Source organism: Equus caballus, chromosome 28, assembly GCF_041296265.1.
Source record: "Equus caballus isolate H_3958 breed thoroughbred chromosome 28, TB-T2T, whole genome shotgun sequence".
NCBI classification, from domain to species: domain Eukaryota; kingdom Metazoa; phylum Chordata; class Mammalia; order Perissodactyla; family Equidae; genus Equus; species Equus caballus.
In genome coordinates, this window is record NC_091711.1 from 46,239,851 (window position 1) to 46,254,512 (window position 14,662).

General features: G+C 62.8%; 1 protein-coding gene across 2 annotated transcripts in view; it reads left to right on the forward strand.

The window, feature by feature from the left end:
• Nucleotides 1–14,662, forward strand: part of PRR5 (proline rich 5) — a 54,592-nt gene that overhangs the window by 25,478 nt on the left and 14,452 nt on the right. For both annotated transcript variants that reach the window (XM_023631384.2, XM_023631383.2), the window contains one exon: nt 10,123–10,203. In XM_023631384.2, coding sequence (XP_023487152.1) covers nt 10,123–10,203 — 81 coding nt within the window. The remainder of the gene's footprint in view (nt 1–10,122; nt 10,204–14,662) is intronic.

Here is a 14,662-nt window from a genome sequence, read left to right on the forward strand (position 1 = left end):
GCTCCGCCAGAGTCGTGCGGCCCGGGAGGGAAGTTTGGTGCAACGTGTTCCTGAAACAGAGGGATGGGGCCGCGGCCCCGGCGCTGGTCCCAGAGCGCCCGGCGGGGGTGCGGGGTGGGCTGGAGCCCGCGCGCCCCCAGCCCTGGGGGTCTTCCCCCGTCTCCGCTCCGGCGCTCTTGGCAACCTGGGAGGTACAGAGGGCAGGAAGTCTTCCCATTTCGCGGATGAGCAAGCGAGCCTCGCCGGCGCAGTCGGGGGCCGGGGCTCCGCTGCGCTTCCTGTCTCGCTGTTAAGGTCCCTTTGGTCGGCGGTGGGCGGGTGGTTTCCCCTTGAGCGGCCCCCTGTCCTCCCAGCTGTCGGCGGGGGTGCGGCAGCTGCCGGGCATTCCTTACACGACCCTCCCCCCGGGGGCCGTTCCCAGACAAGCAGGGGCGTGGGAAGGGCCCCCGCCCTCAGCTTTGTTTGAAGAGCAGGGCTGGGATCCGGAAAAGAGACGGTTGATTTAGTGGGATTCCCCAGCGTGTCTGCTCATGAGCCCTTTCAGAAAACAGATATATCCACCAAAAGGAGAGTGGGAGGGGAGGGGAAGAGACAGAGGCAGGCTGGTCAGGGGGCTGCGCATGCTGCCCCCCACCCCCACACACACCTGGCAGTGGACTCTTGCCAGCTGCTCCACCAGCTGTGGTCCTGGCCACCAGGAACCGGGCTGTCAACATGGACACTCATTTATTCCGTTAATCGGTCGCTTCATGAGCATCCCGGTGGACACGGGGCTGCCAGCTTGAGACCCTCCTGTGCACCGGGCGGGACACGGTCATCCACATCCTTGTCTTCTGTCCCCTTCCAAGTTGCAGACTGCTTGAGGGCTGCCACGTGTCTGCTTCAGTTTCCCTATGGGTCGGTGGGCATGCACATTCCTCCTTGCAGGACTAATGTGGGGACAGTGAGGGGGGGACTCTGTTGGGGATCTCATTGACTCCTGACTGCACTCTCTCTTGAGTCTTATTCTCCTCGGAGAATTGAGATAGAAGCAGTGTTCCTCCTCCTTCCTCTGCCATGGTTTAGTGGAAGGAGCCAGACAGACTTAGTTCAAATCCCAGCTCTGCCTCTTCCCTGCTGCGTGGCCTTAAGCAAGTCACTTAACCTCTCTGGTCTTCAATTCCTTTATCCATAAGAGGGGCTAATAAGAGTGCCCAGCTCACAGGGCTGTGGCAGGGGTCGAATGCGAAGATGTGTGTTAAGAGCCCTCAGCACAGTGCGGGGCAGCTGTTAGGGGCTCTGTAACTCAAGCCCAAACTCGTGTTGGCTGGGCCTCTAGGGAGGGGGCTTGGGGGGCTCCTCGAGAGGCTGCTGGTTCCTGAACTTTCAGCGACAGCAGCTTTGTGAGCCCCCCACCCCCACCCCTGCTGAGGTCTCTTGCTGTGGTCGGTCCTGCCGCGGCTCCCCAGGTGGAAGAGGGGGCACCCTGGGGCCAGCTCTGAGTCTTCAGAGCTCATGGGGCGTGTGGAGGGGGAAGCCACCCGAGTCCCCCACTGCTTTTCACTGAAAGGAACTTGGGGATGGCAGCGCTGTTCTGGGCCTCGGCCTGGCCTGGCCGGCTGCAGAGGAACACACCCCTCCCATGGCCGTCCCTACAGGCCTCCCGACTGAGGACCATGGCTGCTCCCGCCTGCCACTCCTACTGTGTGCCGGGCCCCTTTGTGACCCATGGCAGCTCCCACCTGCCTGCTCCTCCTACTATGTGCCAGGCCTGTGGACCCACAGTCCCTCCCACCTGCCACTCCTATGTGCTGGCCCCTTCGTGGCCCACAGTACCTCCCGCCTGCCTCTTCTACTATGTGCCGGGCCCCTTTGTGACCCATGGCAGCTCCCGCCTGCCTCTCTTACTATCTGCTAGGCCCCTTCATGAGCCACGGCTGTTCCCACCTGCCGCTCCTACTATGTGCCGGGCCTGTGGACCCACAGTTGCTCCCACCTGCCACTCCTACTATGTGCGGGCCCCTTCGTGGCCCATGGCAGCTCCCACCTGCCACTCCTACTGTGTGCCAGGCCCCTTCATGACCTGTGGCCGCTCCTGCCTGCCACTCCTCCTATGTGCTGGGCCCCTTGTGACCCATGGTACCTCCCGCCTGCCACTCCTACTATGTGCCAGGCCCCTTCCTGTCCCTTGGCTCCCTTGGCTACTGTCATAGCCCGGGGAGGGAGATGTCACTAGCCCTCTGCCTTTAGAGGTAGCAAGGGGACGCAGAGTACCAGGAGACCTGCCCACGTAGGACATGGAGAGCCAGGGCCCTGCTCTCTCCTCCCTGGGCAGTGGGGCCTGAGCCAGGGAGGGGCGAGGTGCCTTGCCCTGCCAGGTCCCTGAGCTGGAACTGCCTCCAGCCCGCCTGCCCACCCCCCGTCCTTGCAGTGCTCTCTGCTGGGCCCCCAGGACGGCAGCCTTGGGGTCAGACAGTCTGCGGGGCCTGCCTGGCTGAGTGTGGACTCCTCGTTTTGAGTCCGAGATGTAGGCCTTTCATCCAGGTGCCCACAGTAGTTTCCTAGCGCCGCCCTAACAAATTGCCACACACTTGGCTTAAAACAAGAGAAATGTATTCTCTCATGGTTCTGGAGGCCAGAAGTCCAAAATCAAGGTGTCGGTGGGGCCATGCTTCCTCCAGAGGCTCCGGGGGAGGGTCCTTCCTGCCTCTTCCAGCTCCTGGAGGCCCCTTGGCTTGTGGCTGCATCGCTCCCGTCTCTGCCTCCCTCTCCATGTGTCCTTCGCTATGTCCAGACCTCTCTCCCCTTTCTCTTATAAAGACGCCAATCATGGGATGTAGGGCCACCCAAAATCCAGGGTGACTTCACCGCCAGATCCTTAACTAGTTCCGTCTGCAAAGACCCTGTTTCCAGAGAAAAGCTGAGGTTTCAGGTGACATGAATTTCCGGGGGACACTAGAGCGACCCGCTAAGGTGACCCTGGGCACATCCCCTAAATCCCGTGTGCCTCTGTTTCCTCATCTGGACATGGGCCAGAAACGCGTAGCTTGCTCTCGTGGAGTGGAATCGATGCACTCCCTCAGCCGTTCATTCCTTCATTCATTCATTCACTCCTCACTCACCCACCGGCACTCGGCTGGGCCTGGGACATCAAGCGAGCCGAGAACAGCGTCCTGGAGCTGAGGGTCGGCAGAGGACGTCAGGAAGGAAACCGGGACTCAGTACACCAGCGTGGTCCTTGCAGGTCGTGTTTAGCGCTGGGAGGAGAGAAAGTGGGCCACACTCGAGTGCTGGCCCCCAGTGCGAGCCGAGCGCCGAGGGCCAGGCCCCAGAGGCAGCCGTGTCCCTGTGGAGCACGCTGGGCTGCAGGGGGCGGGGGCCTTAGAAGGCTTACCTGCCGCTCCCGCCGGAGTCCCTTATCCCCTCCTTCCTCGAGGACCCAGGCTTGGCACGTCCTGTGCCTCTCTGTCCCTTCATCCCCCTGAGAAAGCCCCAGTTAGCGCCTTGCTGGGTCTGGACCCCATGCGTGTGCGGGGCCTCCGGCTCCAGGCAGGTCACATCCTTGAGCTGAGGGGCCACCCGGGGGGTGGGAGGGAGCTCCCCAGACCCCAGCACAGGTCCCCTATCACTGCGTTTGTGCTGGAGGGTGTTAACCGTCATGGGCCTGGACCTGCCCGAACGCGTGGGGTTTGGAGAGCCCGGAGCCCACCCCCCACCACCTTGTAGAAGTGAGAGCAGAGGCCGCGAGCAGGTTAGAGTGTGAGTCCACACTGTGCATGCGACACTTCTCAGGTTACAGATAGGGAAACTGAAGCCAGAGAGGTTGAGGGACTTGATCAGGATCCCCAGCTGCCGTCGGGGTCTGGAGTCCGAACCCGGGTCTGACTTGAAGCCACTGCCTGGGGACACGTGAGTTTGTGTCCCGCTGCAGCCAGGGAGGGGTGTGTCGGTGTAAGAGCTTGGAGGCTGCAGCGCACCCCCCTCCCCAGTCCTGGCCGGGGCCGCTGGCCCAGCCCCCGGAGTTCTCTGCCCCCCACATCTCCTGCCAGCAGTGCCCAGCGGCCGGGAGTGCCCCATCCCTCAGACGGTGGTGCACACCCGCCCGGGCCCACACCAGGCCCCGTCCAAGCCTGGGTGTGGAGGTGCCCTTTGTCCCTGCAGCATCTGCGAGGGGCACTCATCACCCCCGTGGTGCAGATGTGGACACTGAGGCTCAGAGTGGTGCAGGGACCGCCCAAGTCTGACTCCAATGCTTGTGCTTCTGCCACCACCTCCTGGGGGGTCTCTGAGGGGCCAGAGGAGGTTGGCCAAAGCCTCTGGAATGATCGATGGGCCAGGAGTGGGGGTTGGAGGCTGGTAGGACCTGTGCTCGGCTCCCCCCCACCGCCCCCTCCCCGTGAGACAGTGTGGTGTGGTCCGCAGAGTGGGGGCCCCCGAAGACGCCCACACCCCGAGTCCCTGGAACCTGTGCAGGTGGCCCCTCACACGGGAACTGGCTGTGATGAAGTTACGGCTCCCGGGACGGGCGGGTCGTCACCAGGTCTGTGAGGGGGAGGCCCAGGCGTCAGGAGGGGTGAGGGTGGAAGGGGGGAGGCTGAGGTGCTGCACTGCCGGCTTTGGGAATGGCAGGAAGAGCCCAGGCCGAGGACCGTGGGTGCCGCTCGAAGCTGGAAGAGGCCAGGGAGTGGACTCTCCCCTGGAACCCCCGGGAGAAGCAGCCCCCCGACACCTGCCTGAGGACCCCCAGCCTTCAGAGCCGCGAGGAAGGAGCTCCGGCCTGTTTGAGCCGCCGAGTCGTGGTCTTTGTCACGGTAGCCACAGGACATAAGACGCCGGCTTCCCTCGCTGCCCACCGGGTGCCCTGGGCCGCCCCTTCCCCGCCTGCCAGCCTGGGCTCAGGACCCGCTGCAGGTGCCTCCCCATCCACGGCGTCCAGAACCTGGCCTCGCAGCTGCCGGGGTCGGGGAGGTGAAGCCCGGGCCCCGTGGGAGGATGTGGGCCTCCACTGTCCCCTCCACAGCCAGTCGGGACGGGCGGGTCTGAGCTGCATTGGGTGCCTGCCTGGGCAGGTGAGCCTCTGGAGGAGAGCCCCAGGCCCTCGCCTGGTGCCCCGTGAGGAGGGGAGAGCATAATGCCCCTCCAGCTCAGCCAGGACCCCGCAGGGGTGGGGGAGAAATTAAGCCAGGAGGACTGAAACGAGGGTGAGAGTGACACCTGTCTGCTGAGGAGCAGGCCACCTGCCCACAGGCCTGCATGGTGTTCTCACCCCCACTGCCCAGAGCGTCCGACGGGGGCCCCATGTGGGGCAGGATTGGGCTCCGAGTCACCCACCTCGTTGGGCCTGTCCCCTGGGCGTGAAGAGGAGGCCAGTGGACGCTGCTCCTGGGGCGGCCGGCGCAGAGGCAGGCGGTCCCCTCACTTCATCCCCTGGGGCCAGGTGTGACCCCCTGTGATCCCGATGAGGACAGTGGGGCTCTGGTCACCCTTGGATGGACGGGGCACAGCGAGGACTGAGGTCTGGGCTGTCTGAGGGGGGGTGGGAGCTGAGGCGGGCACCGGGAGCCCAGGTGGCAGCCAGTGGCATTAGGAGCCTGAGGGGGCCCGTGGGGACCCTGTGGAGCCCAGCACCCCTGCGTCTCTTGCACCCGCTTATCCATCCCTGCCCTCGAGCCACTGGCCAGGAGCCGGGTCCTGAGATGAGCTGGGCCTCCACACCAGTGGGAGGGCCCCCAGGAAGTGCTAGTGCACTGGGGGTCCCAGTGGCCCTCTAGGGGCACCAAACAGGCAGCGCGAGGAGAGCACCTGGCAGAGGCCTGCCCCGCTCTGTCCTCTGAGGCCAGGTCCAGAGCGGAGCCTGAAAAAGGACTTGCCCAGGCCTTAGCCTCTCCGGGGGTCCCCTGCATTGGCTGACCTGCCAGAGGCCAGGCTCTGGGTGGCCCCCACCCACCCTCTGCTGGGCCTTCCTGCATGGGCAGGTGGGTAACACTGAGAGAGGTGGTGGTGGCCAGGGACCTGCCCGCGGGGGTCCCACCTTCTCCTAGCCCCACCTGGTCCCAGGGTGGCCATAGGCAGGTGCCCCCAGGAGCCCCACAGTCAGCCCTTCCCCTCCCAGCCTGAGCACAGGGCCCCCCCCCACTCCTGCCATCCTGTCCCCATCAGCCCCTGTGGCCGCAGGTCTCCACCCTGTCCCGGGCGCCCCGGAGCCCTCCCTGCAGGGCTCCCCTCTCCCCGTGCCCGCCCAGTGCTCAGGTGAGCGATGCTGGGACTCGGCCGCGCCCTCCGGTCCTCCTGCAGGGGGAGAGGGACAGGCTCCTGTGAGGGACTTCCCGGCGAGGGGAGGGGGGACAGGTCAGCTTCCACTCGGGCCTCCCCCTGCAGCACCCCGGAGGCCACCTGCAGTTTCCACGGGACCCTTAGCCAGTGCCCCCAGCTGGGCCTGCCTGTCTCTGGTCTGGGAGGCCATGGGCTGGCACGGCTGGGGTTTCACTTCTATTTTGGGGGATGAGAAGTTACACGAGGAGCTCTCACTCTCCCCACCCTTCCTCTCTCCCCCGGTGGCACACGGCAGGGCTTTCTTGTTTACCCAGCTTGGACTTTGGAAAGAACATGGGACCTCAGCCTGCACCACTGGAGGAAACGGGAAGGAGTGGGGCCTTGCCTGTCCCCCCCATCCCGGGTTTGGGTGGGGGGCAAGGAGGGCTCGTTTCTGAGCAGCCACGTGGGGGTGGGAGGCTGGGGCCCAGGGCTCTGTTCTCGCCCTGCCGGGTATGAAGCTGTGTGACTCTGGGCAGTCCCTTGGCTTCTCTGAGCCTCAGTGTTTCCTTCTGCGACCTGGGGTGGAACCGTCCCTGCCTCGTGCAGTGGTTGGAAGGAAGAGATGGCGAAAACCGCAGACAGCAGGTGGTTGAGCTGTGGTGCAGGCTTCTGGGGAGCACGTCCCGCAGAAGTCACTGCCGACCGACCCCACAGCAGACACGACCCCCGGGCACGATCTGCACCCCTGCAGTGTCTCCTGTAGGAGCTGTGATGATGAATCCCGTCATGTGGGTGGGCAGCCCAGGGACAGGGGGTCGGGTCCCCGGGCCGAGGCCCACAGCCAGGAAGCCCAGAGCAGGGGTCACACCCAGGCCCGCCCCTGGACCAGCCTGGGGCAGGGTGCACAGGGCAGGAGTCGGGCGGGGTGGGGAGTGTGGCTGGAGCTCCAGGGTGACCCCGGCTGGGTGCTGCTCTCGGGCGTGTGCTGAGAGAATCAGACTTAGTTCACGCTCAGAACCGTGGCTTGGGGTGCTCTGAGCAGCCCCAGGGCAAGGCTGGGCGTGGGCGGAGTGGGGGCTAACAGGTAAACCAGAGAGACCAGCCCCACCAAAATGACGCAGGGGGCGGGGCATCAGAGCCTCCCCGACAGGTGTGAGCGGCTGGGACAGGGCTCCCAGGATGGTGAAGGGCAGGCCTCCAGGAGAGGGAACAGCAAGGACGAAGGCCCAGAGGCGGGAGGGAGGTACAATGGCCACAATGCACCGGACCCCCTGAGGGCCTCGGAGACGACGTTGTCCAGAGAGCTGGCTTTGCCATTCCAAGTTACTTGGCGTAGGTTCACCTCTGGGCAGGGGGACCCGAGTTTGGGGGGTTCCTCTGGGAGGTTTAATGGAAGAGGAGAAAGGACACGGGGAGGCCGGAGAAGCAACCCACGAGCATAGGAGGACTGTGCCAGGGGCTGCTGTGGCCTCCAACGAAGGCCCCTGGGCTCCACCACACTGGCTTCCTCCTGCCCCGGGGCCTTTGCCCATGCTGTCCCCTCTGCCTCATGGAGGCCTGGGCCCCCAGGAGACCTTGGCAAGGACCCTCTGAGCCTCAGGAGTGGCTGGGCCTCCAGTGGTCAAGAATGCCCCTCCACTGACTCCTCCAGCAGGCAGGGCTGATGGGGCTGAGCCCCCGGCACTGTGTCCAGGACATCCCCCAGCAGCGGCCCCACAGGGCCAGGCGTGGGTTTCCAGCTGTTGGGATTCCAGGGTGGCGGCTGCTGTGGGACAGCTGGCTTCCTGGCGGCCGTTAGACTTCCTGTCGGACTTTCACTTTGCCAAATCTGTAAGTGGAGAGCAGCCTTCCTGTGACACCGTCGTGGGGCCGGGCCCACAGGGGACTTGTAACAGGTGAGCACGCCCCTGGCTGTGACCATACCCCGGGCTCAGGCTGGCCCCGGATTTCATCCTTCCGGCTCTTGGGCGGGCGCGCTCTTGACCCCACTTCAGGCAGAAAACAGAGGGCGCGCACCCCTGGACTCAGCAGGCCCCACAGTCATCAGGCACCCTGGGTCCGGAGACGAGCGGCCAGCGCGGGTGCGGCCAGGGCCAACGGAGAGGCCGGTGCTGACTCCTGGGCAGAGCTGGTTCTTGGCCGGGCCCGGCCCTGAAGGCCACGCGCACCCCCGCACCGCTCAGAGCCTCCTTCACCCGCTGGGGCTGGGGCCCTGCAAACCCTGCCCAGCCCTGGCTCCACGTGGGAGGCCTCACGGGCGAGGGCTTAGGGGACTCGGCCTCTGTGAGCCTCAGTGTCCCCATTTGCAGAGTGGACAGCCGGTCCATGTCGCTGGGGAGGGTGGAGCTGGATGAAGGCAGACAAGGGCACCTGGAGCTCATGGCTGCTTCCTGCTCTGTGATGGGAACAGCAGCACGTGTTCAGCTGTCCCCTCCACACCAAGAATCGTGGCTGCTGGTCTGTGGCGGCGCGCTTTAGAGCAGCGACCGGGTCCCAGGTGGAAGGGGTCCCACTGTCCAGACCTGGTTCTGGTTGGTTCTTCCCCTTGGGTGCATGTGACTGGGAAGGGGCGGGGGCACTAACAGGAAAATGAATCAGCAAAGTGCCAGAACATGAGTCTGCAGGGGGAAGGGAGGGGTCAGGAGGGCTTCTTGGAGGCAGTGACCTCTGAGCTGAGATTTCAGTATGAATAGCTGCTTGCCTAGTAAACAGGGAGGAGAAGGGCCCTCCAGGCAGGAGGCACAAAGACCCAGAGGGGTGCCGCCCCCCCCCCCACCGTGTCCAGCACTCCGTGTGATTAGAACGTAGGCTGTCCCGGAATGCAGGGAGGGGCCCAGGGAGGGGCCGTTCCCTACGAGCCTCGAATACCGCATCCAGGCCTCGGGCTGTGTCTGCAGGGCAGTGGCTGCCTCGCAGGGCCTAGGCAGGACAGACTCTGGCTGCAGCGGAGAGCAGTTCCCCAGGGAGGTGGGCGTGAACCCAGAGGTCCAGGAGGCCACAACGGTGGGACTTCAGGGTCGATTGGATCTGGAGGGCGAGAGAGAGCAGGATGAATTTCCACCAAATGGTTCTCAGGGTCTCCTTTGAGCCAGGCGCTGGGCACGGAGTCCTGAGCAGTACACAGCCCTGTGCTCTCGAGGTTTCTAGACAATGGTGGAAACCAGATAACCAGACAGATAAGACGTAAAGCTGCGGTTACACACTGACAAGTGCTGTAAACGCCGAGGACAACCTGTGATCTGAAGGAAGTAGATGGAAGAGGGGGAGGGGAAGGACCAGGCAGCACAAAGGGCATGTGCCAAGGCCCTGTGGCCTGAGGCAGCTACCCCAGTGGGGCTGGGTGCAGATAACAGGGGTGTGCAGTGCTCAGGGAGGTCGAGGGTCAGCAGGAGCCAGCTCACAGGCACCTTGAAGCACAGGGTGAGGAAGCCAGCTGGACTTGGCTATGTTCGGCGGTGGGAGAGGCAGTGAGAGGGTGCCCCCTAGTTTCTGGCCCAGGTGTGGAGAGTTCACGAGCACGGGAAGGGAAGCCGAGTTTGCAGGGAAGGTGACACATCGAGGTTTGGCAGCAGAGTGTGTGCGGGGTACACAGGACATCCTGGAAAGGGGCCAGGAGGTGACTCAGGCCCGGGGCTCCGGGGAGGCTGGGGCTGGAGGTGTGGGATCTTGGGATCGACATGGGAACCGAGGCTCTGGTGTGGCCAGGGTCCCCCAGGGACGGCCGGTCCCTGAGCTCCAGTGCCTGCTTCTAAGAGAGACTGGGCGCCCTGTGTCTGAGCGGCCCCCTTCTGTTCCAGGAGCAGAGCGGGAGAGGGCGGCAGAAGGGAGGCCTGGGCACGGGGCGGGGTCCCCGAGCCTCGGGCCGGCAGCTCTCCTCTCTCCCCGCAGCATCCACAACGGGGTGATTGCCGTCTTCCAGCGCAAGGGGCTGCCCGACCAGGAGCTCTTCAGCCTCAACGAAGGCGTCCGGTGAGTGACTGTCCTGGCCGGTCCTGGCCCAGGCCTGGGTCGTGAGTGACGGGAGAGCTGTGCCAGGGTGGGGGGCCTGGCAATCCACCAGCCACACTTGAGGGCCCACCGTTAGAGCCACAGTGGACAGTGACCACCGGGCCACCGTGGGAACCTTCACTGCAGGCCCTGGTTACGTGGCTTTCAGACCTGGCAGGTCCCGTCCCCTCCCCCCCCAGGACTTATTTTCAGGGGAAGCAGGGTGGGACTTGACAGTGGCTCAAGATAATGCCCCTGTCCCGCTGGTGTCCAGTATCATGAAGGATATTTACTCTGTTAAGAGGAAGGACCCACCTGCCTAATGACGGGAGTGTCATTCCGGAAAAGCCATCACAGCCCGGCCGAACGCCCCTCCTTTCCTGTCCGTGGCCGAGAAACGAACACTTGTGAAGGAGCCCAGGACGACGGGCTTCGAGAGAATCTGCAAGGCTGGCGGCGTTAGTCCTGCCCTGTAGTGGAGGAGGCTGAAGCTCAGAGAGGTCGAGAGACTTGCCCAGATCACACAGTTGTACCGGGAGGCCTTCCCCACCTGGGCGCTGTTTCCCTCCCGCCCTGGCCTGTGCTGCGCTGGCCCTGTGTGGAAAGAGCGGCTGGGAGCACAGGCAGCAAACCTCCGCGTCAGCTCAGGGCGGGAGCAAACGGTCATCGGGAGGGGGCCACATTCTCATACGTGGCACTCCCACCCCGACCCAAGTATAACAGAGCTGAAGGGGCCCTTACAGACGGTAAACTGAGGCCCAGGGAGGGAAAGGGGCTGGCTGAAGCCACACAGCAGGGGCTTGTTGCCTCTCCCAGGCCCTGGATATGTGACCTGCCAGGGGTCCTGCTTTTCTCGAGCTCCTCCAGCCCTGGGGGCCGCCAGGGCTCTCGGTGGGGCCTGGCAGCCCCATCTTCCTAACACGCCTCTGCTTAGGGAACAGCCGTTGTGACGAGCCTGAGGGGTTGCTGGGGCTTTAAACAGCAACACGGGGAAACCCCGGGTGTGTGCTGGGGGCGGGGGACAGAGGAGCTGCCCTGGGCCCGGGCTCCTCTCGCCAGGCCTGGGCTCCTCCCCCAAGAAACGGGCAGAGGCCGGGGGTGACATGAGACGAGGAGCTCCTGGCCGGTTAGGTTTTTGGGGACGGCTGCTTTTAGCCAGTTCAAGTAAATGTGGGGATGGTTAAGTAGTAGCAACCGGCTTTCCGGTGGGGTTGCTCTGTGCCAGCCCCGTGCCGCGAGCTGTCCGTGCCTTCACTTTCGCTGCGGCCCTGGGAAGTGGGTACCGTATTATCTCCATTTCACAGATGGGGAAGCGGAGGCACAGAGAGGCGGTGGGTTGCTTGCGATCGTGGGGCCGGTCGGTGGAGCTGGACTCGGCCTGGGGGTCCTTCAGGACGGCTCCCTGGCCAGTCCTGAACCCCAGCTCTTCTCCATCATGTGGCCACGTTAAATTAAGTGAATTTAATTAAGCTTTAAATCCATAATCGGTCATTAGCTGTGATCCCACGAGAGAGCCTTGTGACTGGAGCCACTGACTGCATGGTCGTCTGAGTGTTTCCCTCGGTTCTCCAGGCTGGTCCCTGAGGTTGAGGGGAGGGGTCCGTGGGCTGTACCCCAACATGGGGAGGGCCGGGATGGTGGACAGTGACAGGACTGATGGATAGCCATCACGCTGTTATTTCCCCATCTTGTTTATTTTCCTTTTTTGAGATATAATTCACCCTTTTGAGATGTACTGTTCATTGGTTTTTAGTATAGTCACAAGATTGTGCAGCCATCTCCACTGTCTAATGCCAGGACATTTCGTCGCCCCTCCAAAGGCCGGTACCCCTGCGTGGTCACTGCCCATCCCCCTCCCCAGCCTCTGGCAAACACCAGTCAACCCTGCGTCTCTGTGGGTTTACCTGTTCTGGAGATTTCTCATAAGTGGAACCACCCAACCTGTGTGTGGCCTTTTGGGTCTGGCTCCTTTCACTGAGAACTCCGTACTCGGGGTTCATCTGTGCGGGAGCGCGTGTCAGAATTCAGTCCTTTCAAGGCCACGTAGTCCACTGCACAGAAAACCCGCCATTCTCTTGATGCGTTCCTCTGTTGATGGCCGTTCAGGTTGTTTCCCTGTGGCCGTTGTGAGGTGGCTGCCGTGAGCATCCGTGTCCGCGATTCTGTGTGGACGTGCATCTGCATCTCTCTCGGGTCCGTACCCAGGCCTGGAATGGCTGGCTCATATCGCAACTGTGCCTTTACCTTTTTGAGGAACCGCCCAGCTGTTTTCCACCACAGCGGCACCATTGTACATCCCACCAGCAAGCTCCCCACGTCCTCAGCAACACTTGTTGTTTTCCGGTTTTTTAATTCTGAAAGTCCTAGTGGGTGTGAAGTGCCGTCTTGTGGTTTCACCTTGCACTTCCCTTTTGACTAAGGACGTTGAGCGTGTTCTCCTGTGCTTATTGCCCTTCATGTATCTTCTTTGGAGAATGTCTGTTCCCCTCCTTTGCCCGTTTTTTGAATAGGATTATTTGTCTTTACTGTTGTAATAAGTTTATATATCCTGGATCTAGACCCTCTCTGGGTACCAATTTGCACATCCTTCTCCCACCCTGTGAGTCTGTCACAGTCTCGCTCGTGTTCATTTGGATGAACTCTGGTCCGTCCGTCCAGCCCTCTCTCTTCATTCCTGCCTTTGACCACCTTTCTTCTAAGATACGGAAACGGACAGACTTTGCATCATAGATTTCCCGGGTGGAGGAACTATCCCGGCCGGCCCAGCCCTCCCCCTGCCCAGGGCTCGTGGCGTGTGAGCTGAGAGGAGCTGTCAGGAGGTGTGGGGTGCCCACGGGCAGCAGCAGTGGGGCAAAGCCGCCCCAGACGGGCTCCCTCAGAACCACTCCTTGTTTTCCAGCCCTAGGGAGCTGAGGGCCTGCTCGGCCCTGACGGAGACCTTCATTCATTCATTCATTCATTCATCACTATTCACACTCATGGTCACTAACTGTGAGCAGGGGAGAGAGCAAGGAGGGCTTTATTGAGTACCAGCTGCATACGCTGAGGGTCAGCTCTGATCCCAGTGGACCCCCTGGACGCTCCGGCTCCACCTTCTGGGGGGCTCAGGCCACAATGAGGGTGTGGGGCTCAGACGCAGGAGGGGTTTGCCCTCTGGCCTGCAGCATGTGGAGCGGACTTACCCAGGCTCAGCCTTGGGATGTTAAGAAGACCCTCCCTCCTTGCTCCTTGCTCTCTGGCCTTGCCCAGAGTGGCCTCTTTGTCATGCAGGTGTTGATCTTGAGATAGACTCAGCCTGGACATGGGGATCCCACAGTAGCTCGAGGTCACTCATGGCTTGGTCCTCGGAGGCCCTAAGATGGCTGGGCCCTGGGGACAGTGGGAGAGGAGGGAGGAGCTGCTGGGGGGGGGGGGCTGACCACAGAGGGTCCCTGACTTCACACCGGTCGCCTCTTCCTCCCCACTGCTGTCACAGGCGGAGTGCAGCCTGGTGCACGCCCCTGTTAATTTCACTGTCGGGCAGGGCTGGCGGTGGGCTGTGACATGACGTCAGTCCTGTGCTTTGAGGCTGCCAGCCATGGGCACGGCAGGGCTGTGGGGCTGCCGCCAGTCACCTGCTGTTACTCTGAACCTCGGTTCCCTCGTCCATAGGACAGGGGCACCAGTGCCTCCCGTCGGGGTATTGTGAGCCGAGGTCTGTGACCGGCCTGGCTTGGCTGTGGCCACTAAGAGCTACTCAGGGAGCAGGTCCCTCCTCGCACCCCCACCCCATCTCCTGTGCACCTGCAGGTCCTGCCGGAAGTCCCAAGCCCCAGGGATGACTGATGGTCAGGACACAGGAGCCACCCCATCGCAGCAGCTGGGGTGCTGGTTACCCTGCACAGGCCACCTGACCTGTGCAGTCACTTAGCTCCCAGACCCCCACCCCCACAGGGCTGGTGGGGGCAGCCCATCCTGAACTGGGGTGCAGCTTACAGCTCCGCCAGGAAGATGAAATGCAGCCGCCCCAAAAAGGCCTTAGAGGACCAGAGCACCTGCTTTCGGGGTGTGGGGGGAGTGAGTTCCATGGCCCCCCCCCCCCAAACGCGCACACACACACACACACACACACAGAGCTCCAAGGCTGAGAGAGCTGATCGAGGCAGGAGCCAGTGACTGTCACCCTCTGACTCCCGGGCACGACAGGCGGGAAAGGTGGGTGGCCCGCAGAAAGCAAGCGCTATTTCGGCTTTTTCTGCAACGTGTTTCTTCTGAACAATACAGCTAGTCCCTCTGCACGGCGTCGCAGGGCCCTGCCTGAACAGCTGTGCGGAAACTGTGTACAGCGATCTCATTAATCAACTGGGAAAGGACGGTTGCTCCATGATCTTCAAAAACTTCCGTCAGAATCTTGAAGGCTCTGTCACTGTTGGCTATAAACGTATGGGGGAATGAAAAAGAT